At 48.4% G+C, this 27,491-nt stretch overlaps 2 protein-coding genes across 2 annotated transcripts; one reads left to right on the top strand and one right to left on the bottom strand.

Annotated features, from left to right (window-relative positions):
* Positions 1–894: 894 nt before the first annotated feature.
* EI90DRAFT_3096670 (uncharacterized protein) lies at positions 895–1,234 on the bottom strand. Its single transcript, XM_039062535.1, has one exon. It carries the CDS (start codon positions 1,217–1,219, stop codon positions 1,025–1,027), a length of 195 nt encoding a protein of 64 aa, XP_038907782.1. The 5' UTR covers positions 1,220–1,234; the 3' UTR covers positions 895–1,024.
* Positions 1,235–10,627: 9,393 nt separating this feature from the next.
* EI90DRAFT_3138396 (uncharacterized protein) lies at positions 10,628–13,942 on the top strand (the record flags this gene model as incomplete). Its single annotated transcript, XM_039064895.1, has 17 exons — positions 10,628–10,688; positions 10,747–10,798; positions 10,857–11,287; positions 11,341–11,448; positions 11,503–11,593; positions 11,657–11,752; positions 11,810–11,914; positions 11,973–12,150; positions 12,230–12,259; positions 12,326–12,737; positions 12,790–12,971; positions 13,032–13,151; positions 13,204–13,292; positions 13,348–13,436; positions 13,497–13,527; positions 13,585–13,666; positions 13,721–13,942. 17 exons carry the CDS (start codon positions 10,628–10,630, stop codon positions 13,940–13,942), a joined length of 2,379 nt encoding a protein of 792 aa, XP_038907783.1.
* Positions 13,943–27,491: the final 13,549 nt, after the last annotated feature.

Here is a 27,491-nt window from a genome sequence, read left to right on the forward strand (position 1 = left end):
GAAAGGTGACGAGGTTGGAAAAGGGAGGTATGAAATGGAACCAGGGTGGTACGGTGTTCCAAATTCCTGAAGCACCTGTGTTGTTTGGGCACCGACTGTTAGCGCCTTCCATCGTCCATGACCATGATGCACTGGCATCAAGCGTGATGCGGGGAATCGTCCACGAAGCGCAAACCCACCTTCTTGTCTGCGTTAAGGTAGACCACTTTCCCCCTACCTTTTCTCCACGTGGGCCGAACGGACTGAATGACGAGAAAGTCGAACGCGACGGTTCGTGAGAACGACACTCATCCCAGACTAGCAGCCGTAACTGGCATACCGAAACGTGCACGGGGCAAAGCGCCGATTGCTGGTTAGTGTCCTCCACCATCCATAAGACAAAGCACACTTACCGATGTGCTGCACAATGCATGCCTGGCCACCGTCAATCAAACGTCAACGAACGGCTGCATCCTCAAGTACATTTATGGTTTGAACAAACTTGTGCACGACCAACAAAGCGGTTCAAGTCCCACTCCCGCAAATCCTTCAGCCGCCTAGTACAGCTTCGCACCGGCCATGCGTTCATCGGACAATTCTACAAACGCTTCCTACCAGAAGAGAACCCCAGTTGCACATGCGGAGAACCCGTAGAAACGAGAGAACACATACTTCTCGAATGTCCCAAGCACGAACACCACCGAAACTTGCTCCCAGACGATGAAGGCGAACTGATCCTTGCCGACCTCCTGGTGGACGAGAAAGGAATAGAGAGGGTAGCAGGTTTTCTGTCAGCGAGTGGAGCATACGAGAAAGAGAGAAGGACAGAATAGACACACCCCGAGATATGACACCGCTGGAAGGCGGAACCCACCCCATTTTCGAAACCGACACCTAAAAACGGTCAACCCAACACGACAACTCAAAAGTGGAGCAGCATTTGGGCAACGCCTTATCAGAGAGATCAAGGACACCCGAATCGGACCTATTTCTTTATTTTCTCACCTTATTTTTGTATTTATCTCGACCCCTGCCCTTGGCGCTCTCACGAGCAGCCTACAGTTTGCAGGTTAAATATCCAGAATAAACAACAACAACAACAAACTTGTGCATGTTGCATCTTCCACCTCTCTTCCCACAGCCCCATACAACAGCTTGATTGAACCACGGAGCCCGGCCCCGGTCGCAAGTCATCCCAAAAAAAGGCATCCAACCAGTTTCCTCGAAAGCACACTTGCATCCCCGTGCACCAAGATGTTATGATGTTAAACTGTCACAATGTCAGTTGACCGCCTCGTTGTTGATCAATTGAAGACTCTCAGGTGGGCAAGGGGTATTCAATTAAATTGGCGGTGTTTCCATGCATGGCAATCGCAGTCTGTTGCTCCCATATCGCCCTCTCGGTGAATAGTCATTCATCATCCTACCGGCTGACTGTCAATTGAAAGACTGATAAGGGCACTGATATTGTGTCGTTTGCAAGACACGTAAATGGCTCGTGCATACGCTCAGCCGTTGTATTGGACAACTCGTGAGTGCGGATTAGGCCCATCATTTGCTCTGCCACTCGGACGGACGTTCTCCCGGGGTGTTTTCCCCGGCCGATGTGAGGTGCTGAGCAAGACTGTCCTGATGTGCAAGGCTAATGTGCATATTCAATCGTTCGTGGCTTGGGGCAGTCGATCATGGCACTGACATCTGAATAATTTATGACAGCTCATGGTTCGAACAAACTTGCGCATGTTGCATGTTGCATCTTTCCCCCCACAGCCCATACAACAGCTTGATTGGGCCAGGGAGCCCGTCCCCCACGGCAAGTCATCCCAAAAAAAACCATCCAACCAGTTTCCTCGATGGTTCCCCATGCACCAAGATGTGGGTGTTGGGTGTGATGTTAAACTGTCACGATGTCAGCTGGTCGCCTCGTTGAAGACTCTCGAGTGGGCAGGGTACTGAATTTACAATGTTTCCATGCATGGCAATTCCAGTCCGTTGCTGCATACCGCCCTCTTGGTGAATACGCATTCATCTCACCCTACCAGCTGATTGTCAATTGAAAGACTCTTGGATAAGGGCACTGATACTGTAAGACACATCCATAAATGGCTCGTGCAGACACTCAGCCGTTACATTGGACAACTGATACCCATTCGGAGAAAACTCGCCGAGCCGATTAGTCTTGAGTCGCTTTCTCGCTTTCTCGTTCTTTAAATGGCTCCCGTTACGCCCTTGAAAAAGGGGCGGACCCCAAACCCTCCCCCCCTTTGCAAGGAATAGTGCCGTGCCGGCTAGTTGCTAAGCAGTTCAGCAAGTCTTACTACCCGTGTTCAAGATACTAGGCCCTTCATTCAACTCCCCTCTCGGATCCGGCCCTGCTCACCCTATAACCCCCCTCCAATGGCGAATACTACCGGTCCTATCCAAGTCGGCGGACTGCGCACTAGACACGGTATTTGTATGATGCCTTTCTTTTGCAAGTGACATATCGTGACGCTGCTTTCTCCCTCATAGCCAACATAACGTACTTGGATCAAAGGCGGAAGGCCTTCGGAGACTACCAGAGGTGGGACGTCTTCGTCGGCTTTGAGATATTCACATTAAACTATGGTGCAGAAAATTGGAGCAGCTTCAAGAAGTATTAGAAAAATGTGCGACTAACGTCAGAAAGATCGGATTGGGAAACTTCAGTGCCAGTTACAAAGTGCTTCGGATGTCATGCGAAGGACCATTTGTCCGCTTTGGGGCGAAGCGACACCTTCAGAGGCGAAAGAGTACGTGTCCCGTCCCCAGAACCATGCTGCAGCACTGTGACTAGGGTTGCTCTTTTAGCAGTCAAGATCTGTCCGACTCTCTTCCAGAAAAATTTAAGACACTAGCGCAGCTCCTCGAAAAATTCGATTCGGATTTAAAAATTCTGCCAGGTTTCGATCAAGTTCAGTACCACATTGTGGAGGAGGTGCATAGGTCGCTCCTAGGCCTCAAGCACGACCTGTTATATTGGGATATCAATTTACGCCAGTTCTCTGGTGGGTCCTCAGTGTGTTATGTGCTGCCAGTCAATCTAATGTGTGTTGCTCCAAGGGAATTTTTATAGAAATGCTTCCCGTCACCACATATCCACAATAGCGGACCACATGTCCGATCATTTGGGCGACATCACAGAGGCGCTCGAGGAATTCCTTGGTCACGGTATGTGACTGTAAATTGACACTGGAACATCAAATTGACCACGGTCTGCAACAGGCCTGTACACGATAAGGTATTACGAACGACGTCCAACATTCGAAAATCTGTCAACAGTTGCCACCCTCTTTGCTGGGGTGTCTGCATCCACCATCCAGCTCAGGTGACTCAAAGTCTTCTCATAGCTGTGTTTGAATGTTGTAGCTGAGGCATGGGAATTGTGTTAGTTACGACGGCAATAAGAAGAGATTGTTCGAAGCTGTCCAATTTTTGTGGATTCTTTCACTTTGCCTCTCTATCGCTAGTGCTATCAGTAGTCAAGTCAGCTATCGGTCAGTATCCTAGCATCACTGCGCTGGCTTCAGATGTTTAACTGACCTCATACTTTAGATGGTCTTCAGCTGTATATATTAAGTCGGACCTGACACCCCCATGGTTGGTTTCAGCATGGATCGTGACCGCCCCTTTTACATTCCTAGTGATATCGGTGGGATCGTCAGTGATCAGTTTTGTTGTCTGCACCCTCCCTCACGAAAATACCTGCGCTAGGTTCGCCATAGGCATCGCCCTCTTCACATTCTTGAAGTTTGGGGATGCTGAATACATCCGCGTTTGTGTAACCGCTGCTTTGGTGATATGGACCATTGGATCACTCTTTGTGTACATGTGGTTCTTTATCGACCTTAGAGTCATCAAGGCGAAGAAAAAGAAGTGGGTCGGGGTGCGTAGACGCATTTCATCATTGCTGAGATTCACCTAACATGCACTTTCTATTGGTCTCCAGATGGATGACATAGAAAAGATTCCTAAAACCCCTGTAACCAATCAATCTCTTCCCCCTCTTCCCCCGGGACAGCCGATCAAACGCGAACCCGTACTCAACCCCGACACGAATGCACCGCAAAACCCCAGACTCGTTGTCAGAAAGACCCTCGAAGCCTCCCAATGGACGGATATCATCCCCCTCCTGTGGGAATTGGATATTACGCCTTCACAATACAGGCGGGCTACTTCAAATTTCCGCAGGCTTGTCATGCGTGTGGTCGAGAGCAATCGCACACCCGATCTCGTCTACAATTATGCCCAAATTAGGCAGAACAGCAAGCGGGAGAGGATAAGTAGAACAAAGGATGTGGCCACTCTATTGGAATCGCAGGCCGACGAATGGACTGGAATGCACGTTTCGGCTGTACACGATATCAAGTTTAGTGCTGACGGTGACTACCGTAAGCGCCAATCTAACATCCACTAATGCAGATTGTTCTGCTGAGTATCGGTGCTCATAGTGGCAACCTGTTCGCAGGACCAAAAAGTAATGGTCTGGGCCATGCGTCCGGAGGTCAAGACCCACTTTTCATTCCGGTGCGATCCAAACACGCAGCCGCATCGCCTTTCTTGGCACCCCAAGCATCTTTTATTGGCGGTGATGCCAGTCAGAAGTGCTGACCTGGTGATCTATGATCTTCTGGTATGACCCTTCGCGAACTTGAATGCCTTGTTTCGTCATTGCTCAACTATTCAGGGTGCCGCCGTCAGTTCCTGGTCGCCTAAGCAAGGGCCAGTGAAGGCTGTTACGTGGATGCCGAACAAAGAAAGCCTCGTTTATACAGAGGGCCATCATGTTCGGTGTTTCGTAAGTCATCGAGTTGTTCCTACAACCCATTGTAGTAAATTAAAGTCTGAAGAATCGCGACGGTGAAGAATGGAATATTGACCTCCCATATTCACTTGACGAAGTTGCTGTTACCCCGGACGGAACTAAGTGAGTGTTCTTGTGGAATGAGGATGAGCTGCAACTGAGCTGCCTTGGTGATGAAGGCTTGTTGTAGTTGGCACAGTAGATTCCGTGGAGGTTGATGGGAAGCAATTGAAGCCATCAAAGTCCCCTCCTGAGCGAAGGATCATCTGTGGGTATATTTGTGTGGCTACTATCTGAAGCTTGAGGACTCAACCATCTTGCCAGTGATCGAGATAGATGGACGAGCGAAAATTTTGTCAATCTCAATCTCAATCTTAATTATCGAGTTTTCTGAAAGTCCTTAACCGCTTCCATTAGCGAGACGCCGACCCTAAATCAAGTTCGCGGGTTGGATGTGTCTTCTTCTGGAGCCCTATTGCTCGTCACATATGAAGGGAAGGTATGACGCCGCTTTCAAAGTCCTATTCGATGTTATTTCTTCGTTAACGTAGGCATTTCCGCAATTGTTCCGCATTCACTCAACATGGTTGGTCCTTCTTCAAACGTACTGTCCGCCCAACGAAGAAGTGGAATACTCAGGTTGTAGCCAGCTTGGCATCCGTGGCTGGGCATCTGGAGTAGACGGGTTGCGCATAGATGAGTGTGCTGTGATGTGTGCCGACAAAAGTGAAGGATTTCCCCCTTGGCGTCCTCGTTGACTAATAGTAACCGTCCATGGGTTCATAGAAGGCTTTATTTTTATTTGTGACCGCGGATCATCTGATCTTGTACACACATTGAGAGTACCCCTTGGCCGCGCCTCTCACCTGACTGGGTTTGCATGGAATCACGAGCATCCAACCATTGCAGCTTCCTCAGCTAACGGGACCATCTGGTTTTACAACCCCTAGGGTTCGGGCGCAGAAGATTAGTGTAGATTTTTAGCTCCTTGCAACTTTTAGGTTTGAATTATGATGGACTTTTAGCATTGACACAATTATGCTGTACGATTACGAAAGACTTGCAAGACACCCCTACAAAATTTTGCATGGGGCTGGCAGCAGCGCTATTTACTTACTGCGTGATTGGAAAAGAGATGAAAGTGTGGCCAAAGAAGTTGAGTAGTGTTCGTGGGTGGTGTTGCGAGCATTTGGTATGATTTGGACTTCGGTCGAGGATGGGGGTGCAGGCTTGGGGAATTCACCAGGGGCACGGATTATGGCGATCAGAAGTTTCGTTCAGAAGATCAAACGGTACCATTCCACTTGCCTTACTGACAGGATGAGTGATACACAATCACACAAGGGGTCATCATGTCGAGATTGAATTGACCTTCCAGTTCAAGTATGTTCACTTTTTTGGATTGCACAGAGGGAATTAGTGATGCGTAAAAGATCATCTTAACCATTGTATAATACACTCATTTTTAACATGATTAAAACTGTGTTTTACAATGTGGTCCATTGCATTTTACCAGGATTCCTTTACCACGTTAAAGGAGGTAGATGACCTGTTTTTTAATGATTCTCCACCATGATAACGATTGTAAACGGTCAATTTACAAGGGTGCATTTTGTAATTTACCGGTTGGATTTCATCATTTACAATATTGTTAATTTGGTGAAAAACGTGGTTATTTATCGTCATTTACAACTACATTTATGGCGGAGACTCTAGGTTACGTTGCGATGAATAGCAGTCATTGCAAGTGAGGAAATGAACCGAGTTGAGGTGAACAAAAGACACAAAGGTCAATTCGAGGAGTGACGAAGAAGAGCCGATCCGGAAAGCATAACGCAGGATTGAAGCCTTGGGCTCACGAGAAAAGTACGGAGTTGAGTGCGAGCAAGAGATGGGCAGCATAAAAGTCGAGCATTGATTCGATTTTGATGAGGTTGATTTGACAGAGCATAACCTAATGAAAGTGGAGGAAGTCTCGGGCTGTGAATAAGACGGTAGAAGATACCATAAGTGAACTTCAACCCTTGCGCACAGCTTCGCGAGGCAGGTTAATCGATTCAGACTTTCTTCTGTTGTGGGGCTGTCAGAGTCGGGATTATTGTCAGAGGCTGGGATATTGTCGGTGTCGGAGATTGTGGCAGAGGTCTGTTGGAGCGCGCACGTGCGGATATGCGGGCGGAAATATGCGGCGCGTCCGGAAGCGCTGTTCAAGGTTAGCAGAGTGGGATCGCGGCCTCAGCGACTCAGGTGGAGCGCTGTGCCCTGAGCTTGATGTTTGGGGGAGATCCCGTATTTACGGATTGACACTCACAGCGGACTTCAAACAAGACTTGCGGGCGGAGCGGACCTATAGGAGGAGCGCGGACTCCGCGAGCACGGACTCAGAGGGGGGGAAGCCCCCTTTGCAGAAGGAGAGACTCAGACCAGACAGGGGGGTACTCTAGTTGATTTCAGACTGGGGTCCCCGAAAGTATTTACAAGGTATATAAATAGGCAAGAGGGAATATAGAAAGGCCGGTCAGTCCGGCGCAGTCCGGCACGGAGATAAGCGGGAATTGTCAAACTAAATAAGGACAAGAGCCCGGGAACTGGAAACGAGGGACAGATCAATAAACAATAAGTGGCAAGGGTTATTGATGAATAACTGAATGAGATCAATAACCTAGTGCCAATAAAGAGGGGATCAAATGCCGATATTGGCAGGGAAGCAAACAATAATTGGCACTCGGCAAGGAATGAATGATAAGCTGCCAAGTGACAAATGGCCAGAGGAAAAGCGGAGGTCGGCGCGCGGCGCCGATACAAGTCCGCAAATAAGCGGGGTCGGTGCGGTGCCGACACAAGTCCGCGAACAGAGGTTGATCTGCCAGCACTGTCACACAAGGACAGCATGAAGGCCAACAGAGGTACAGAGGGGAGTGGGAGTGTTGACCTGACCAGAGGTGTCAAGGGCAACCAGAAGTGGCCAGAAGGTGCAGAGATGGGCAGAGGGTGCGGAGTGGGCAGAGGGTGCGGAGTGGACGGAAGCGGGGCATGGCCGTGACCACATAGCGGGAAGCGATGAGTGTGGTTCAGATGGAGACAAGGCAGGCGTGACTGAATGCCGGGAGCGCCAAGGGCTCAGGAACTGGAGGTAAGGTCGGAATACCGGCAGGGTCTAGGTTCTGATTCTTGGCCAAGTCTCACGCAGTAAGGCAGGGGGCCAGACATGGGGTTGGGGGCTGGTTAGGATGGGTTTCGGGTCGGCGGATTCGCCTATCGGCATTGGTTCGCCGCTGACGGAGCCCCGGGATTTGTCGGTCATGACAGGGGCCATCATAGTGACGACCACGGGGGTTCTTTTTTGGCGGTACTAGTAGAGGTGGTTGTCATCAGGCCTTGGTCATTATCATCGCTTTCGAATTCCAGTCGCATTTTTTGGTTACTAGCACAGGGGGAAATTAGCAAGGCAGCAGAGGGAGAAGAGGTAGTTGGGAGATAAACTAATGAGCGCACATGGGGCCAAACTATGCCCTAAGCAGATGCACGAGCTTTTCTACCACAGGTGTGACCCTTGGGTAACATAGATTCCTGTTTGCTGTGAGAGGCTTGACGATTTTCTAAAATAAATAAATAAATGCTATTTCTCATTCACCAATGAGTTAAAGACGCGTAAAGACGCGTTGAAACATGTCCAGATGGAAGCCATTCATGGCATCGCTGTCAGTGAGGCAGCATGCCCAGTGTCCATATTCATAAGTACTTGCCACTTCTGAGAAGAGTAGCTAGTTGCATAGCGAAAGGATAGTCAAATTGGGAGGAAATGAGCAGGTTGCAGAACGTGTATGGTATGGTGGAGAGGATAAGGCACTGAGTGGAATGGAAACTGCCGAGAACAACTTAGTCTGATTTCAGTCTAAGCGCCACAGTCTCTGCTTACATCTTTAAGTGCCAGCTTCCATACTTGGGGCTCCTCGCGACAAGAAACATTCCTGACAATTCCACCCATCGCAAAGTCGCGATCTAGTTTACTAATGTCTACAACAAGCCGTACCAACATATAATCGAGCTCTTGGTTATGCCTCGCTAGGGAAATCACGCATTGTCGGGGGAGATGACAAAGTTTCCACAATGTGGGCCCAAAAACGACGAATTAAATTTAGGAACTTATCCTTCGTCTGGGTAGGAGTGTTTGAATTTCATGGCTCTCACTATTGAGCTGAAGCAGCTGTGGACTCAAATCCCCGAGCACGTCACAAAACGTCGCTTGTGAGAACATGCGTCACCTCGTTGACCTTGTCTCAGATAGCGGTGCTTACATGGATGCTGCCTTGGCACCGACCTCTTTTACTACAGTCAAATTATCGCTCTCGCTTCGGTCTCTTCAGTATGTGGCCGATTTCCCTATGGTATGTACGCATTCCCGTCGTTGGGCCATCATCGATCGCAGTTACGAGCTCGCAAGGTCAATCGACGACGATGACTAACCGAACTCCGGCCGTCCATACCTCTGACCTTTGTACAATACATCGCAGCTCGAATACCATGAATTGAGTGGTAATTTACGCAGGGAAGAGTCTGGTATTTAGCATCGTGAAACGTATATTGTAATTTACAATGAAAAAAATATCACGAAAACAGTGGTAAATGGTCAAAAACCAGACCAAAAATGGTTTTTTACGGCCATTTACTTCCCACAGTGATTGGCGGATCGATAGCTCCAGGCGGCTCGTGTTTCTAAAAGCTGGGGAGAGTTACGATCGAAGCGCTCCGGTTGGTCACCTTACCTTTCTCGCTCTCTCAATGGCTTGCCACGCACCAAGCGACATTCCGATTGCGTTCACTTACCATGGTGTATGCCTACATCATGCTCAAGCCTCACTCTCGCTGCGAGCGACCACTTATGCAAACAACTTTCACATTGTCTTGGGGTTCATTTAACTACCAGGCTAAATATCGCGACGGCATTCACACTATCTGATCACCGGGTCACGCGTCCGTGGTGTATACCTACATCACTCTCAAGCCTCACTTGACCACTTATGCAAGTGGCAGCTCCCCCGGTCTTCGTCTGTCAATCGTTCCGTGGCTTTAGAGCGCACTAGGCCGGCAGAAAATGCGATTGCAGGAAAACAGCAGCATTGCAAGGGCGAAAGGTTATCTCCCGGACTTGCAGAGCCATCAGTCGGGCAGGTGTTAAAATTATCCGTAGCTAGACTGCGGTTCCTAGAAGTGGTCCCAGACACTAGAACATCCAGTGAGGTTGTAATCAATAAGTTCCAAATGTTCCGTCAACAGATACGATTGAAGAGAAGATCGTACAGGTATACGGCGTAAAATTCAAGGTGCCGATGCTGATGAACGTCACAGGGCAGGACATCGTTCTCTCTCTCTCAAAATCGGGTACAGAGGACAACAGCCAAAGGCGCCCTGACCTTGTTCACTAGGTACATAATAGGCAAGCTTATGCTTTATCGCTGCGTTATATGATGCACCGCCGTACTAGGAAGTATTCGAGATCATAAGACAAGATCGAAATGGGTGTGAGAAAGTTCCAGCGTTGAACTATGTAAAAGCAACACTGTGTAGCACAGATATATACTACTGAAATAAGGGTACGATACTTTGCTCACTACTCGGCATGCGTTGGAGGAAACGGGTCGGAGAATTGAAAAGCCAGGTCATTGGATTGAGACCCTGGCACTGCGAAAAGCTGCCTCATAACATGTGCTTACATCAAAATTCGATCTTAAGAACCGAGCCGTAGGTGCTTCAACAGCCCACTCCTGAACTCTGTGAACGGAGCACAGTGACCCATAACTATAATCCATCAACAATTTCCTTTCCATGAGTAATTCTACCGGTTCTAGAGCAGTCAGCGCACTGTCCCCCAGCCATAATGGTATAGGTATGATGCTCCTCTGTCTTCTCGCGTAGCAGATCTTGACACTGTCTCTTCATCACAGCCAATCAGAAGTATGCTGTGGAGAGGGAGAGAGCCTTTGCTCAATACAAAAGGTGGGATACCTCCAGGTTTCTTCAACCAGCCTGAGGTACATGCTGAACGACCGCATAGCAAAATAGAGCAGCTGGACACCGTTCTAACAAACTATTCGACCAACATCAAGACGCTCGATGTGGATACGGTTTTGGTTGGGGAAATTGCTAAACTTCGGAGCCATCTGCACGATGTCTTGGCCATCATCGAAATCACCATTCAGCCTCTTTGGGTTGATGCGATACCTTCCGAAAGCAACGAGCCTGGGAAACCCAGCGACGCCACCAAGTCCATCTCCTCTAGTAGTTCACAGGATGGCCGTCGTTCCGACTCTCTTCCAACGGACCTTGAGGCACTGCCGCAATGCTTGGAAAAATTTAACTCGTCTTTGGATCTTCTTCCGGGTTTCCAGCAGATTCAATACCGCATCGTGCAGAAGGTACATCAATCACTCCTCGATCTCAAGCAAGATTTGCAATACTGGAGCGTCAATTTACTCCAGTTCTCTGGTGGGTCGTCGGTCCGATGATGCTGCTACCCAATCTCAATGTGCTGCCTTAAGGGAGTTTTCATAAAAATGCCACTCGTCATCACGTATCTGCAATAGCAGACCATATGTCACTTCATTTAGACGATATCACAGAGGCCCTCAAACGGCTTCTCGAGTTAGGTAACTAACCGGATGTTAGCACCACACCATTGGATTGACCACGATCTGCAACAGGGTGGCACACGATTACGTATTATGACCGACGTGGCACGTTCCAAGATCTGTCAACCACTGCCGTCTTCTTTTCTGGGGCTGCTTCGTCCAGGTGGCTCAATAATTCTTTGTGTCTGGTGGCGGCCGAGCCACTGAGATGCCACAGTTCCTTCAGCAACGACAGCGCAATCGGCAAAGCCATCAATTTCTTCTATATAGTGTCGCTTTTCCTTTCCATTGCCTGTGCGGTTAGTGGTCAACTCAGTTACAGGTATTCTAGTGTCAGCATCCCAGCGTCAGTTGTTATATGAACCCGATTTCATCGCAGGTGGACTTCGGCCCCCCACATCAAACCGAATGTAAGACTCCCATGGTGGGTCTCGCGATGGATTGTGGACATCCCTCTTACACTCTTGCTTCTATCGCTGGGATCGTTAGTGACCGTTTGAGCTTGTGTAGGGGTTTCTCTCTCACAAAACCATTTGTGCTAGGTACGCCATCGGCAGCGTGCTTGCCACTTATGTGACGTATGTCGGTAATTCGAAGGCCGTCCCCCTCCTGTCAAGCATTGCGTTAGGGTTATGGGTCTCCGGGTCACTCGCCGCGTGGTTGTGGTTCTTGGTTGATCTTACGGCTATCAAGCGCAACATGCACACCAATATGTTCAAGGTACGCGAAAACATCTGCCATCTCTACAATTATTATGATTCACTTGATATTGCGCCCCTTTCCTGCGATTTGACTGAAGGATATCCTCTCTGCGCCCCCGGCGCATCAGGTAGTGTGAAGACAGGACCTGAGTCTGTTCCATTCCGCATCTAGTTACCTCAAACAAGTGGTACAGTCAAACTTCCAGGACGTCCCGGAGATAACTCAGTCCTATACTGATGATGACCTAGAACTGCGCGAAGCCCCGGCAGTCCAACGTGTTCTCCCTTCTACTTCATCTCATCAGGGGAACCGGACCGTTACCTACAAGTCCTTTAAACCTGACCAGTGGGACCAAATCCTACGGAACCTGATTCCCATGGCTCCTCGAGCAAACAGGTTTCGAGAGCTTGTCTGGCAGGTGGTTAAGGCTAATCGCCAACGGGTTCCAGAGGAAGAACGCGTTCGGACTAGGCAACGGAACAGTCAGGAGAGGATTAGAGGACTGAGGGATGTGGTGATTTCCTTAGAGACGCAAGTTGAAGAATGGACCAAGTTTCACCTCTCGGCCGTACGCGATATCAAGTTCAGTGCCAATGGAAGCTACTGTGGGTGTCATTCCTGGTAGGGATCAACTTGGCTGAATGTCGGGGTTCGTAGTGGCAACCTGTTCGCAGGATCAAAAGGTGGTTTTTTGGGTAGTGCATCCAGAACTCAAGGTTCACTGGTCATCACGGTGCGGTGCAAACTCGTGGCCTTCTCGTCTCTCCTGGCACCCCAAAGATCCCTTATTGGCAGTAATGCTCGCTGGAAGTGCTGGCTTGTTAATCTATGATCTCTCAGTATGTTTCATTGCCAACATGAATCTGTTCCTTATCTCATATCGTTGCTCGATTACTTAGAATGCCGGTCCGCCCACTGACAGTGCCTGGTCAGCAACGGAAGGGCCAGTGAGAGCGATTGCTTGGATGCCGGGGGGAAATGGTCTTGTTTACACGGAGGGTTATTGTGTTTGGTGTTTAGTAGGTCCTAATGTTTTTCTGATAATATTTTATAATAACTTAAAACCTGAAGAATCATGACGGTGAAAAATGGAGTGAAAAATTGAGCGTTGAACGTCCGTATTTGCTTGACGAAGTTGCTGTTACTCCAGACGGAACTAGGTGAGTGTTGGTCTGTGGAGTAAGGATAGTCCGTTACTGAATTGCCTTGGCTGAGGCTCATCGTGATTGGTACAGTAGAGTCCGTGAAAATCGGTGAAAACCAATGTAAACCATCAAGATCTCCTCCTGAGCGGAGGGTTATCAGTGGGTACCCTTGAGGCTGACACTCTTACTTGGGACCCGAGGGTCTGATCATCTTCACAGTGGTCGAAATGGAAAACAGAACGACAGTTTTGTCAGTCGGGTGGATTGCCAATCTTTCAGCACCCACATAGCTAACCGCTTTCATCAGTGAGATGCCAACCCTAAGCCAAGTCCGAAGTTTGGATGTATCTTCTTCAGGGACTTTTTTACTCGTCACATACGAAGGAAAGGTATGGTGCCAAGATCCAATCAGACATTTCGCCACTTTTCTCCAAGGTGTATAGGTACCTCCCCAATTGTTCCGCATTCACTCGACACAACTGGTCTTACTGCAAACGTACTATCTACCCAAGGAAGATGTGAAATACACAGGTTTTGGTCAGCTTGGTATCCCTGGCTGGACATCCGGAGTGGATGGGCCACGCATCGATGACTCCATTGTAATATGTGCTGATGAAGGTGAAGCTTTCCCTCAAGGTGTCTTCTTCGACTTACCACCCATATGAGTAGAAGGTTCAATTTGTATTTGGGATCGTGATTCGTCTGATTCTCTACATGTATTGAAAACTCCCCTTCGCGATGACTCTCGTCTGACTGGGTTTGCATGGAACCATGGGTCCATGACAAACCCGATGATCGCAGCGTCTTCATCTGACGGGACAGTCTGGTTTTACAAACCATAGTAGTCCACTGCTAACATAATACGAATTTTGACTTTAGTGTTAGGGTTCGTTCTCCAGGCTGTATTCATGGGAGATTCGTGGCGCTAACATGGTAACCTGAAAGTTGCGTAGTGCGTGCACCCGAACAGAATTCGCAGGACAATAAGGTAGGTGAAGGCTAGACTATGCTATATAACTCGTTTCAGATGCCCCTTCGAAATCCCTGAGCTCTATTTTTTGTGGCTCATCTGACTGGGTTTGCGTGGAACCATGGGCTTATCGAGATTCCAACCATTGCAGCTTCCTCAGCTAACGGGACCATCTGGTTTTACAACCCCTACGGTTCGGGCGTAAGGGATTAGTGTAGATTTTTATTGCGTCTCAGGCTTCTCGCAACCTCTAGGTTCGATGCATCTAGCACTGACACGATGGCTAGAAACCGTATATGCTCAGGAAAGGCTTGCAGGATGCCCTTATTCCCTTCGTAGAGACATCGTCGCATGTTATCCACCAAGTCCGAGCAGTCAGGTCTGAGAGGTCGTTGATCCTGCCGGAATGGATTCCAAAGCTGCCCCAATTTCATCCCCAGCTCATGTGAACATCCTACCGTTGAATGCTATTCTCCGGGCTTGCGCACTCCGACGACCTAATATGGTGTCGCCATACGTCATTACAATATCACTAAGACTCTATTTATCGCGGAGGTGCAAGATAAAGTGGAGACACTTTGAAAGTCGCAAACCCAGAGTTTGTGCGAAGGTGTTATTAATGACCTGTTTCGTGAATTGAACCTCGTCTCAATTGTAGCACGATCGAACTTGAAGACGACGTCATTGACGTATGATCGAGAGACGACAATCTCTCGTGAAGGTGTCAAAGCCCAAAATCTTCTCTTGGATCCTGAGGCATTATCACGATAAGCTAAAGGTGCGCACGCAGAAACAGCGAGGGGGACGCACTGGATGAACATCCGAAACGGGATTAATTGCGATGCGAAGGCAAGATATTGCATTCATGCACTCCATTGCGCATCTGGGGAAAGGAAATTTCCACCGTTCACCCTCCTCCTGTCGAGGCTGCCAACAAACCGCCAAACAATCCACAGGGGGGTTCTTCCTAGAGGTGACCAGCCTCTATTAATTGGAGATCACTGCACCCAACATAATATACGAATGGTAAAATTGTATTTCTCACCCAGGTGTGCAAGTGGGTACCGGTGCAATCAGTCGAGGAGCAATCATTTACTTCTTGGCAGTATGAAACTTGTGATCATCGATATGATTCGTGTCCCTGCAGTGGGTGAGTTCCCTTCGTGTCGTCATCCTAAGCCCAAACGCTCGCAACACTGCCCATGCACAAACGTACACTGAACCTTGTCTGCACCGGCGTGCTATCTTTTCAAGTCATGCTGTATGCCTCCAGACATCGACACGTACTAACCCACAACCAATCAACTAACCGATGTGACCGATCAAGTCGCTGTGAGAAAAGGGAACAGTTCATTTTGCATGTTCGTTATGGGACTACTGTAGTTCCTTAGAAATATCAAGATTGAGTTGACCTTCGCGAACTCCCCGGGCAGATCAGTTGCAGCTGTGAGGCGTGCACAGATAGCTCAACGGGGCACTAGCCTCGATATACGTGACTCTGTTTGGGAGTAGGGGAGCCGATTGTGTCATTGATCGCACGAGGAATCGAAAGCTGTCGTCCCCTCTGGGAGGGGACTGAATTCAAATTTCAAGGCTCTAGCCCCAAACTGGATGGCTTCATCGTTGTTGATTATGTATATAGTGCAAGCCTTCATTTGAGGCAAACTCACCAAACTCGACCCTTTGTGCACCGTGAGATTAAGTTGTTAGTGAAATTGATCACTTCATGACATTGAGGCTTCTGCATGAACCTATTACGAAGCTCATGTTTACCCATGCCCCATTGTCGCACCCGCTGTAAATTTTGTCAATTGAGCACCGAACAGGTGATGTCCCCATACGCGGCAATGGAATACCTGACCTCATGGTAAATATTTGCGCTCAACTGGATCACCAAAACGACTTGCTTGAGTTCACCGCTGGGGACGGGGCGCCTCATTCCATTCCTCTCAAACGATGATGGAGCTATGACTGAGGGCGAATTGGGCGCGTCTAAATCCAACAGAGGCGGAGCTCCTGACCATGATTACAGATTAGGGAAGTAGACGTCGACTCGAACAAGATGATCTATTTCCTTGAACTCCTGGAGATGTTGGCAAGCAAGATGAAGGATGTAGATAGCGAGAACAAGACTAGGAAAGCGTTCGAGGTATTCAATGGAAAGCCCGAGAAGAACTACCTCACCGCTGTGGTGAAGTCGAAGGAATGATCGAGGAAACCGATGTAGATGGTGATGGCCGGCTTATCTACGACAGTGAGCACCCATCAAAGCACAAGAGTTCTTCAGGGTTCGTTCAATTGCTTAGGCATCGTCGCTTTTCCTCACCTTGCTGTTTTTTAGATAGTGCTTGCTACCACATTTCACGCGCGCGACAGATTTCGGAGGCAGGTTCATATCAAATTCCATTATTTCAAATCATTGACGTCAAGTCATAGCGTCGCCGCCGAAGATAACAATATAACAATAAATTCAGCCTGTAGAAAGCCTCCTGATTACGCACCAGCTCAGTTGCATTGTATAACGCATCTTCATGCTCATATAAGTCTACGGGGGACGATTCGACTCGCTTTCTGATTCTCCCCCTTTTTGCTCCCCCCAATCCCACCTGTAAGCATTGGCGTCGCGGCTTTCCAAGTTCCAGCAAACCAGTTGCTTGGCAAGTCTTGCCAGCCGTACTCGAAGAGAGCAGGCCCTTTATTCAACTCCCCTCTCGGATCTGGCTCGGCGAACCCTGTAACCGCTGCCATCCATGAACAAGTTGCCTTCAATGACTGATACTACTGGTCCCATCCAAGTCGGTGCACCGCGCGCCAGGCATGATATTTGTATGATACCTCTATCCTGTAAACTCTCGGGAGCGCCATATTGTGACGCTACTCTTTTCCTCAGTTAATCTCACGTACTCGAGCCAGAAGCAGAGAGCCTTTGAGGGTTACGAGAGGTGGGTTGTCTTCGCCGGCTTACTTCGATCGGGGATATCCACGTAATACCATCACGCAGAAGAATGAAGCTGCTACAAGAAGTATTGGAAAACTGGGCGTCCAACATCAGAGAGATCAATACGGATATGGTTTTGGCCGATGCGATTGAGGAACTTCAGGACAGTTTACGTGACGTTTCGAATGCTATGCGAAGAATCGTTCGCCCGCTCTGGGGAGACGCGACACCTTCAGAAATGAAAATGTATGTGTTCCCTGGAACCATACCGCATCACTGTGACTAAGATCCCCTTCCTAGTGGTCAAAAAGACCAACATTTATCTGACGCTCTTCCGGAAATACTTGAAGGACTGGCGCAGGCCGTCGACGAGTTTATCTCGGGTATGAGTACTCTGCCATTTTTGGGTCACATTCAACGTCGCGTCGTGGAGAAGGTGCATCGGTCGCTACTCGACTTCAACCGAGACCTGTTGTATTGGAGTATCAATTTACGCCAGTTTTCTGGTGGGTCCTCGACATGTTGTCTGCTGCTCGCCAATTTAATGTGTGTTGCTTTAAGGCCATTTGTATAGAAATGCTCTCCGTCACCACGTATCTACAGTAGCTGACCACATGTCAGATCATTTTGACAACGTGACAAAAGTGCTCAAAGAATTCCTTGACTATGGTAAGTGACCGCACATTGACACTGGAATCTCACATTGACCACCTGCAACAGGTCTGTACATGATCAGGTTTTACGAACTACGCCCAGCATTTCAAAATTTGTCAACAGTCGCCACCCTCTTCGCTGGAGTGTCTGCATCCAGCATCCAGTTTAGGTGATTCAAAGTGTTCTTGTAGCTATGCTCGAATGCTGAAGCTGAGCTGTGAAAATGACGTTAGTTACGATGGCAGCCACAAGACAACATTTCAAGCTGTTGAGTTTTTGTGGATACTTTCGCTTTGCTTTTCTATTGCCAGTGCCATCGGTAGTCAAGCGAGTTATCAGTGAGTATTTTGAGATTATTACCTTGGCCTCAGACGTTTAATTGACTTGAATAACATAGATTGTCTTCGGCTGTGTACATCAAATCGGATGCGATACCCCCATTGTGGGTCTCAGCATGGATTGCGACCGCCCCTTTTATGTTCCTACTCATATCGGTGGGATCGTCAGTAATCCATTTTGTTGTTTGCACTCTTTTTTAACAAAAATATCTGCGCCAGGTTCGCTTTAGGCATCGCCCTCTTCACATTTTTGAAGTTTGACAATGCTAGATACGCTCCCGTCTTAGTAACCATTGCTTTAGCAACATGGGTCATGGGGTCAATCTGCGCGTACATGTGGTTCTTTATCGATCTGAATCTTGGATCTATTGCAGAGAAGTGGGCCGGGGTACGCAGACGCACCCCAACACCGCTGAGACGCACCCAACATGCACTTTTTATCGGTCTCCAGGTGGATGATATAGAAAAGAATCATCTAGCTCGCCCTAATTCATGGGATTGGGTGGTACCCCCTGTAGCCAATCAACCTCTTCCCCCAAGACAGCCGATCAGACGCAAGATCTTTGAACCTACACTGTGGGACCGCCTAGTACCCCTCCTGTGGAAGCTGGGCAGTGCACACCCTGAGCACAAAACAAATGACAGATGGCGGAGGCTCATCATGCGCATAGTCGAGCATAATCGCACATCAGGTCCTGGCCACGACCATGCTCTAATTAGGTGGGAAAATAATTGGAGGAGGATTGATAGCAACAGGATGGCGTTTCCTTCGGGGGGCTATTTCGACGAATGGACTGGGATCCACGTTTCAGCTGTTCACGACATCCAGTTCAGTGCGGATGGGAGGTACAGTAAGTACTAGGTACTGAAAGGATGATGCAGTTGGATTCGCTGAGTAGTGGTTTTCGGCAGTGGCGACCTGTTCGCAAGACCAAAAGATTGTCATTTGGACTGTAGATCCGTCCGACGGTGTCAATGTTCTCTATTCATCACCACTGCCCATTCTGATTTCCCAGCTGCTTCGCCTCTCTTGGCACCCCAAATACCCTTTATTGGCGGTGATGCCAGCCAGGAGTACTGCATTGATTATCGGTGACATCTCAGTACGTCCCATTGCGGACACGAAGGCCACAGCCCAAAACAGCTACTCTATCTTTAGGATATTAGTCACCCCATCATTGGTCCCCTTAGGACTAGCTTCAGCGTTCCAGTGAGGGCTATTGCTTGGATGCCAAACAACAAACATCTCGTTTATGGTGAAGATCATCACATCCGGTGTATTGTGAGTTTTATTACTGTTCTTACAATTCGTTGTAATAATCAAACACGAAGAATGCAAAATGGGATAGCCCATCCAATGTACAGAATGTCGAACAGAATGTCGAATGGGATATCGAACTTTCATATTCGCTTGACGAAGTTGCAATAACCCCAGATGGTACTCGGTGGGTATTCCTGTCGAATGCGAATAACTCGAAGCTGAGTTGCTTCATGGAGGGCCATCGTGATTTGTACAGTGGATAAAGTGGATATAAGGGGTACTGTGGAAATCAAGCCATCAAGATCCCCTCCTGAACGAAGGATTATCTGTGAGTATTCTGAAACTATTGCTCACGATCTCTGGTCCGACCATCCTCAGTAATCAATATAGAAGGACGAGAGATAATTTTGTCAGTGTAATCTCTTCTGTTGTACTTAGGTTCTGAGCTGCTCTCATTAGTGAGATGCCAACCTTAAACCAAGTTCGCGGTTTAGATATATCCTCTTATGGAGCCTTGGTACTCGTCACGTACGAGGGAAAGGTATGAGGCCGTTTTCGGAGTCTCTTCGAACGTTGATTCTACCCTTTGATGCCGACAAAGGCATCTCCGCAGCTGTTCCGTATCCACTCAGCAAAGCTGGTCCTTTTGCAAACATACTGCTTGCCCGAAGAGGTGGAATACTCAGGTTCTGGCCGGCTCGGTTTCCCCGACTGGACGTTTGGAGTGGACGGATTACGCAAAGATGACTGCGTTGTGATATGTGCTAACAAAAGTGAAACATTTCCCTCAAAGCGTTTTCCACGGCTTACGTTTATATAACGAGCAGAAGGCACCATATTTATTTGGGATCGTGAATCATCCGATCTCTTAAACACCTTGGAAATACCCCTTGGCCCCGCTTCTAGTTTGACTGGGTTCGCATGGAATCATGGGTCCATTAAGAACCCAATGATCGCGGCTTCTTCGACAGATGGGACCGTCTGGTTGTATAACCCGGACCCTGGCGCAGCCGACTAGCAGAGTACGATTGCAAGCACCCACCCCTGAAAGCACGTTTCATGGAAAACCCCAAATGAGTTGACATGTGTACATATGCATTATATCATGCTTGTACGCATAAGTTTAACAAAGGCTGCTCACAATGACCAACGCAGAGACCTGCACCACATTTAAATGATCGATATTGACTTACACGAATAATTAGCGTGTCTACATATAGCGCGAAAAAATGGACATGCGCCGAGGCAAGCTCTGGGGACATAATCATGTCCATCACCGCTGGGTGTTGGCAGAGGTGTTAGAAGTCAATCAAATACCAACAGCCCAAGAGTCTTCGATCAAAGAGAGAGAAAGTACTAATAGTGATGGCTAGGTGCTTGGATTTTGACCTGCCCCCCCCAGCGAGTTTATGGTTTTTCCCTCATGGTGTAAATGTAGACATGTATACCAAGTATAGCAGCGCAGATATTGAACCATTTCATCGAGGACGAATGATATGCGGCGAAATTCAACACAAAGCAAAGAAATGGTAACAAGACAAGAATAACGCACAGCCCAACCGTTTTGGCAGCCAAAGAACCAGTGGGTCTGGCACTGGGACCACAAAGAAATATATCGATGTTTCAGATAATGATAATGTGAACGAAATGGGGTCTGATAGGAGAGACGCCGTGTTGGTGCTCGGCAGCTGGTCACTGGAGGTTGGCGGGAAGCATGCCAAAGATATTAGTGCATAAAAGCAGTATGACGGAAGCATGGCCGAGATCTGCGATGTGGCACAAAGAAAAGCAAGAGAACGTGAAAAAGGAAAGGGAGAATTGAGGAGCGCGTTGTCAGCTTCTCTAGATGAATTGTGGTATGATTGGGTGTGAGGACTTTGGAGACGGTGTCTACTGAAAGTTGCGATTCTTGGCTCCTATGCTATACTGACCTCAAGCTGCCTGCTGTGGAATACTGCATCAAGCGTCTTTGATCAGACGAAATGCCCATCCGGTGGTAGATTCTTGCCTTAGTACAACTGATCGTGCCGCATGGCTCAGCCCTGAAGTCATGCATACACAGACGGACAGGCCATCGAGAGGGGGAAATGACGAGCACCATGGAAGACTCTCCACACTGACATGCAATCACTGTTTTTAACGTCATTATTATCCACGTGACGCAGTTCACGTCCTGGACCTGCCAAGCACAAAGTACCACATCTCAGCAACCGCATAAGCTAGCAACTTGCGGTTGATATTCGTTCCGCAGAGACTTTTTTGAGCGATATTCGTAATTCTCATTTATTATAATTGTAGGTTTTATATGTGTCTGAAGACTTTAGTCGATTTGGTTTTTCACATCATCTACATACACGTTCTCCATGGTAATAGAATACATCCCTCTAGGCTATATCTCTGTTGGAAAGCGACCTCGAAACATGTACATGTATTCACATGTGTTTGCACCGACAATTCTATCTTTAGAGTACGTCTACCGCCAACCGAGCCGCACCGCGGAGCTGGTGCTACAACCCTATAGTACGGCAAATGACGAGGGTGCAATGTACGGTATTCGCAGAAGGACATTCCAAAACGGCAGTACGAAGGCAAGACGATTCTTCCCTTCACAAGAGGAGCTGGAACGCACGATTGAGCACGTTGCCTACAAATTGGCAGAGGCCGGACCGAACATCTTGGAATTCGCGTTGATATGTTATGTAGTTGCAACTAACCTCAGAGCGTTCCGAATGGCGCGCATCTTGTGACAACCGTGTTCCCGCACTGACCACACCCCCCGAAGCTTCTGCCGATTGTGATTGATCGAGTAAACCAAAATATGAAATCAGAGATGCAAAATCATTGAATGATGATGGGTGACACAATTAAAAGGCTAATAGCGGCAAAGCAAGTACATGCTGCGACAATATGTGTAACTTTTTCTAGGGTAGGGGAAAGAAAGCAGTGGAAGAGCATTGTAGAGACGTGAAAGCTTGAGCAGAGAGTGGAAGGAAAGGAGATGTGCGTTCAAAGAATGGAGAAGAGGCCTTGAGGTCTTTTCTACTGCGCCTTTGAGAATTGAGACTACCGTAAGCTGGGACTCAGCTGCGTAAAATAACTGTAGGGGGAAACCGACGCACCACCAAAAGTCTGCGTCGGACCAGCTGAATAACAGACTCATTCTGGACGTCATAATCAGCCAGAGTGGACCTATTTTCAAGCTGCTTTCCATCGAATATCAATCGTTGCTGGTCGGGTGGAATGCCCATTTTGCAGCGAATCCTTGTCATCAGTTCATCGATTGTGTCATGAGGTTCGACCGCAAATTTATGGCCTGCCCAGCCAATCCTGTTGAAGAGAGAAACAAATGGGTACCACGAAGAGGCACCGAACGTTGATAAAACACACACATTTTCACAAAGATGTGCATATGTACTCTGTGGTGTCGTAGTCGGATGGGTTGCGTCCTTGTTCGAGAAGACACTCGTAAGATCACTTCTATGGTGAGGGCGTCGCTGAGGTTGTTGTTGGGACGTTGGTTGGTGAGTTGGATGCACCCCCCGCCAAGCACGCAATCGTTAGGATATAAGCACTCTCTGTTGCGTTCCCACGCCCCCTTTGACTGTAACAGTGAGCTTTTTTTGCCATTTTGCCAATTCGCGTTTTCCCGTTACTGTATCTCACTTTAAGGATGTCACTTCACATACTGTCGTGCGCTCGACCGCCCCAAGACCATACTTGTAAAGCATTCCTCAGAATGGACTGATTTTGGAACACGAGGACGAAATGGCACCCGGCCGTCTCTTGACGCCATCAGGCGCCGCTTCCAGCAAATCCTTCCCAACCCAACGGGAGTGGCGTATTATTGGGTCTGGAAAATTAGACAATGATCCATGAGGAGGGCAGCCAGCCAAGTTGTTCGGTGTAGTTGTGTCGTGATCGAGGTATGATCTTCTTCACATGCTACTTTATGGGGCCATTCAGTTCAGTGCCATTTGGTGTTTCTGGAAAAGCAACTCACTGCTATTACAGAGATGTCAAACGCTCTTAGGCATTCCACTCACGTCGTACGGGGTGTTTCCACGCTGTTGTACCAGGGTGCGAAAGATCCTGGTACATCTCCGTTTACGTTGATTAGCCCTGCCAGTTACACTCCGCGATATAATCGCTTCTTCATTGCATATCCCACTACTTGCGGACTCAGAACCCTCGCCCAACCTCTCTGTCCATCATTTATCAACTGACAACAACGATGTGCCTGGCCCACAGATGTTGGTGGTTGAATCATGCATGTTACGTTCACTTTGGCCTGGGTTTTCGCTACACTATAAACTGTCCCGTCCCCCTTTCACGCCCCCACCATCCGTAAGTTTGGTTTGTTCCTGCAATCCAATCCCCATCGCGTCAGTTTGTCTGCTAAACCCTCCCTGTCCTTCATTTTCCTCAACAACTCTGTGCCTGGCCCGCAGATGACACTGTGCTAACTCTGCTCCCGCCTCCTCTCCAAATGCCTTTCCCCTCGCGTGTTGGATTCATGTCTGTTCATCCCTATGCGAAAGAATCTGCTGCCAATGCACAGTCCCATCGTGAAGATGTGGCTGCCTCCACCCGAAAACGTTGACAAAAGATTTCTACTAGACAAAATCTATTGTTAATCGGCTCACTGTTCACTGGCAACTCTTCAACTTCAACCTAGCACCCCGGAGCCTTGCTCCTCATGTCTGAACATGTGGGTTGGTGTTGATATAATGGTTCCAAACTATTGCAACGCCTACCAAGAAAGTCGCCATCTGCCTAGATAGTCAACCAGCCATCAAGCCACCCGGACGTCAGTCTGACCAACACATCATTATCAAAATCTTGAACGAATATAATGACTTTCAGGACACACACCCCAACCTACGAATGCGCCTCGAGTGGGTTCCTGGGCAGCGTGACATTCTCGGGGTCGATGCATTTGCCAAGAAAGCAACCAAACCCAGTACCCCCAATGCCCCACGCACATCTGCCTCCCTAGCGGCTTCGCGCCAGCTACTCCGCAAGCAGGGCTCGGATGACAAACTGACCACCCTGAAAGCCACTTTCCACTGCCGTGACTGAGGCAAGGTGAAGCCGGGCACTTTTACCAAGGTCGTGGCCTCTCTCTTCCAGCTGCGGTAAGCCCATGTAGCCCTGCTGGCCTATCTAGCCAGGTGGGGGACATGTTGACTCGCCCAACTGCCACTTGTGCGACGAGCCGGAGTCGGTGGAACATTAGCTTTTCACCTGCCGCCGCTTTGGACATGGGCGCTTAATCTTGAAAAGAGCCATCCTCCTAACCTTCACCACGGGAAAATTTTCGGCCTCGCACCCAAAAATCATCCCACACACCATCCGCTTCATCCTCAAAAACTGGGTGCTTCCCACTGTATGCAACCCGGCCGATAGTCACCCAATTCTATCTGTTCTTTTCCATTTCCCCTTCTTTCTTTCCTTTTCTTGCTCTCCCTCTTTTCCAGTCTGTTTTGTTTTCTATGTTTTCGCATACTTCTCATAATAAGTATGTCCCCTGACGACTACATACTTTAAAATGAAATCATCAAAGGTATAATATTTGTGAAACATATGAATATCGGTGCTACCAGCGCGTCGTTATGGCTTGCTCGTCCCACAGCGACAACATGTTTAGGGAAGGAGCAGTATTGTAAAGACGTGCAAGCTTGAGCAGAGAGTAGAAGAGGAGATTGAAAGAGAGGAGATGTGCGTCGCCGGGCCTTCCGGGGCCCTTGCATGACCAGGGCAACGTAAAGCACAAATGACCAATTCAAAGAATGGAGAGAGAGGCTTTGAGGTCCTTTCTACTGCGAGCTCCAAGTCTTTGAGAATTGAGATTACCGTAAGCTGCATAAAATGACTCCAGGGGAAAACCGACACACCACCAAAAATCTACATCGGACCAGCTGAAGAACAAACTCATTCCGGTATCTCCGGCAACTCGCATTTCCCAGCAACAACACCACGAGGGTGTTATAAGGAGGACATTCCAAAACGGCAATGCGAGGGCAAGACAATTCTTCCCTTCACAAGAGGAGCTGAAGCCAGTGAATGGTCTGAACGAACGTGAAAGTTGGTCACCCTTACGATGGCGCATGTTGTCACTGACAGAGGCTGGGCCGAACAGCTTCGGAATTCGCGTTGAAATGTCAGCTGCAACTAACCTCAGAGCGTTCCGAATGGCGCGCATCTTGTGACACCCCCCGAAGCTCCTGCCGATTGTGATTGGAGTGGAAAAATCGAGTAAACCAAAATATGAGAGATGCAAGATTAAACGATGACGGGCGATACATAAACTGATCGGGAGAACAGGGGAAAAGGATTGTCATCACAAGCAAAGCGATGGAGGTGCGAAATCCAGGCATGAGGTGGTGTCCTCTGATTCTCCTTAGCGTGGCCGTTCGAACACACAGCTATAAGCGTTCAAGAGGATGGCCTTTACTTTGGATGCAGGAAGTCGCGTTAATGCTCTGAAGCGGGGCGGTGCGTGTGAGGTGAATGTACGGAGATGGCATTCCTAATGAAGGTAGCGGGATACTTAATAAATCAAAAGGCTAATGATTTATAGGAGTCGCAAAACAAAAGTCATCACTCCTGGGGGGAAGTGCATGCTTCGACAATACGGTTTTTTCTGGGATAGGGGGAAAGAAAGCAGTGGAAGAGTATTGTAGAGACGTGCAAGCTCCCTTGCATGTCCTGGGAAACATGATGCTCAAATGGCCCGTTCAAAGAATGGAGAGAGAGGCCTTGATATCCTTGAGGTCCTTTCTACTGAGAGCTGGATATCTCTGAGAATTGAGATTAAGTTGGGACTCAGCTCCGTAAAATAACTGTAGGAAAAAAAGCGACACACCACCAAAAGTCTACATCGGACCAGCTGAAGAACAGACTCATTCTGGACGTCAGAATCAGCCAGAGTGGACCTATTTTCAAGCTGCTTCCCATGGAATATCAATCGTTTCTGGTTGGGTGGAATGCCCGTTCTGTAGTGAATCCTTGTCATCAGTTCATTGATTGTGTCCTGAGGTTCGACCATAAATTTGACCTCCACCCGGCCAATCCTGTTGAAGAGAGAAACAAATGGGCACCATGCACAAAGAGACGCCGGACGTTAATAAAGACACACATTTTTACAAAGATATGCATGTGATCACGAATGCACTCTGTGTGGCGTCGTAGTCGGATGGAGTGCGTTTTTGCTCGGGAGGACACTTGTGCTCGCAGCAAGATTACCTCTATGGAGAGGGTGTTTCTGGGAAGGAAGGGGAAGAGGGGAACTCGGTTTGTTGTTGGTCGGTGGGTTGGTTGGTTTTGAATGCTGCTCCAGGGTTGTGCCGAGGCACTCAGTTCATAAAAATTGCCGACCTCTCGACCATTCCGTTTTATTTATTGTCCCATAGCCCAGTACGGTAATAGCGAGGGTTTTGCCACTTTTCCATTTCTCGCGTTCTTCAGGAAGGCTTTATCTCGCTTCTTACGACCGCGATCGCCACATGGCCACCTCCTTGCTTTTGATTCCCTTAACTATTTGCTTATTTCTTGTATTCTGTTTTAATTTTGCCTACAACTGCCCTGTGATCGACAACGATCGCGATGTCACTTCACATTTTATGTACATGGGGTGCACCCGTCCGCCCAATATTACACTTGCGTGTGGATAATATCGATATCCTGGAGTATGGGAAGGTAATTCAATAACCGATGATTGACCAGCTGAAATGGATATTGGCTATATGTAAATGGATATCATGGCAGCCAGGGCTGTGTGCTTTACGATAATTGGGTGCGGGGTCGGACAGCGAACAAGTCCCGGGAAGGAGAAGCAGGGTTGAAAGAAATGGAGCTGTGTTCCCCGGACCGAACAGAAAGGAGCCGATTGATTGGATTTTTGGAAGAAGCCATACACGAGGCAAGGCTGGACGAAACAAGTTGCCCATTTTTGCTGGTTCGGGTCTCTTGCTAATGGTGCCATCGGGCACAGCTTTCATGCGTGCACCAGCACGTATCAGCACTCGTTCTTCCCAACCCAAGGGAGCGGTGT

Source organism: Cantharellus anzutake (genome assembly GCF_015039405.1).
Source record: "Cantharellus anzutake strain C23 chromosome Unknown EI90scaffold_223, whole genome shotgun sequence".
NCBI lineage: Eukaryota > Fungi > Basidiomycota > Agaricomycetes > Cantharellales > Hydnaceae > Cantharellus > Cantharellus anzutake.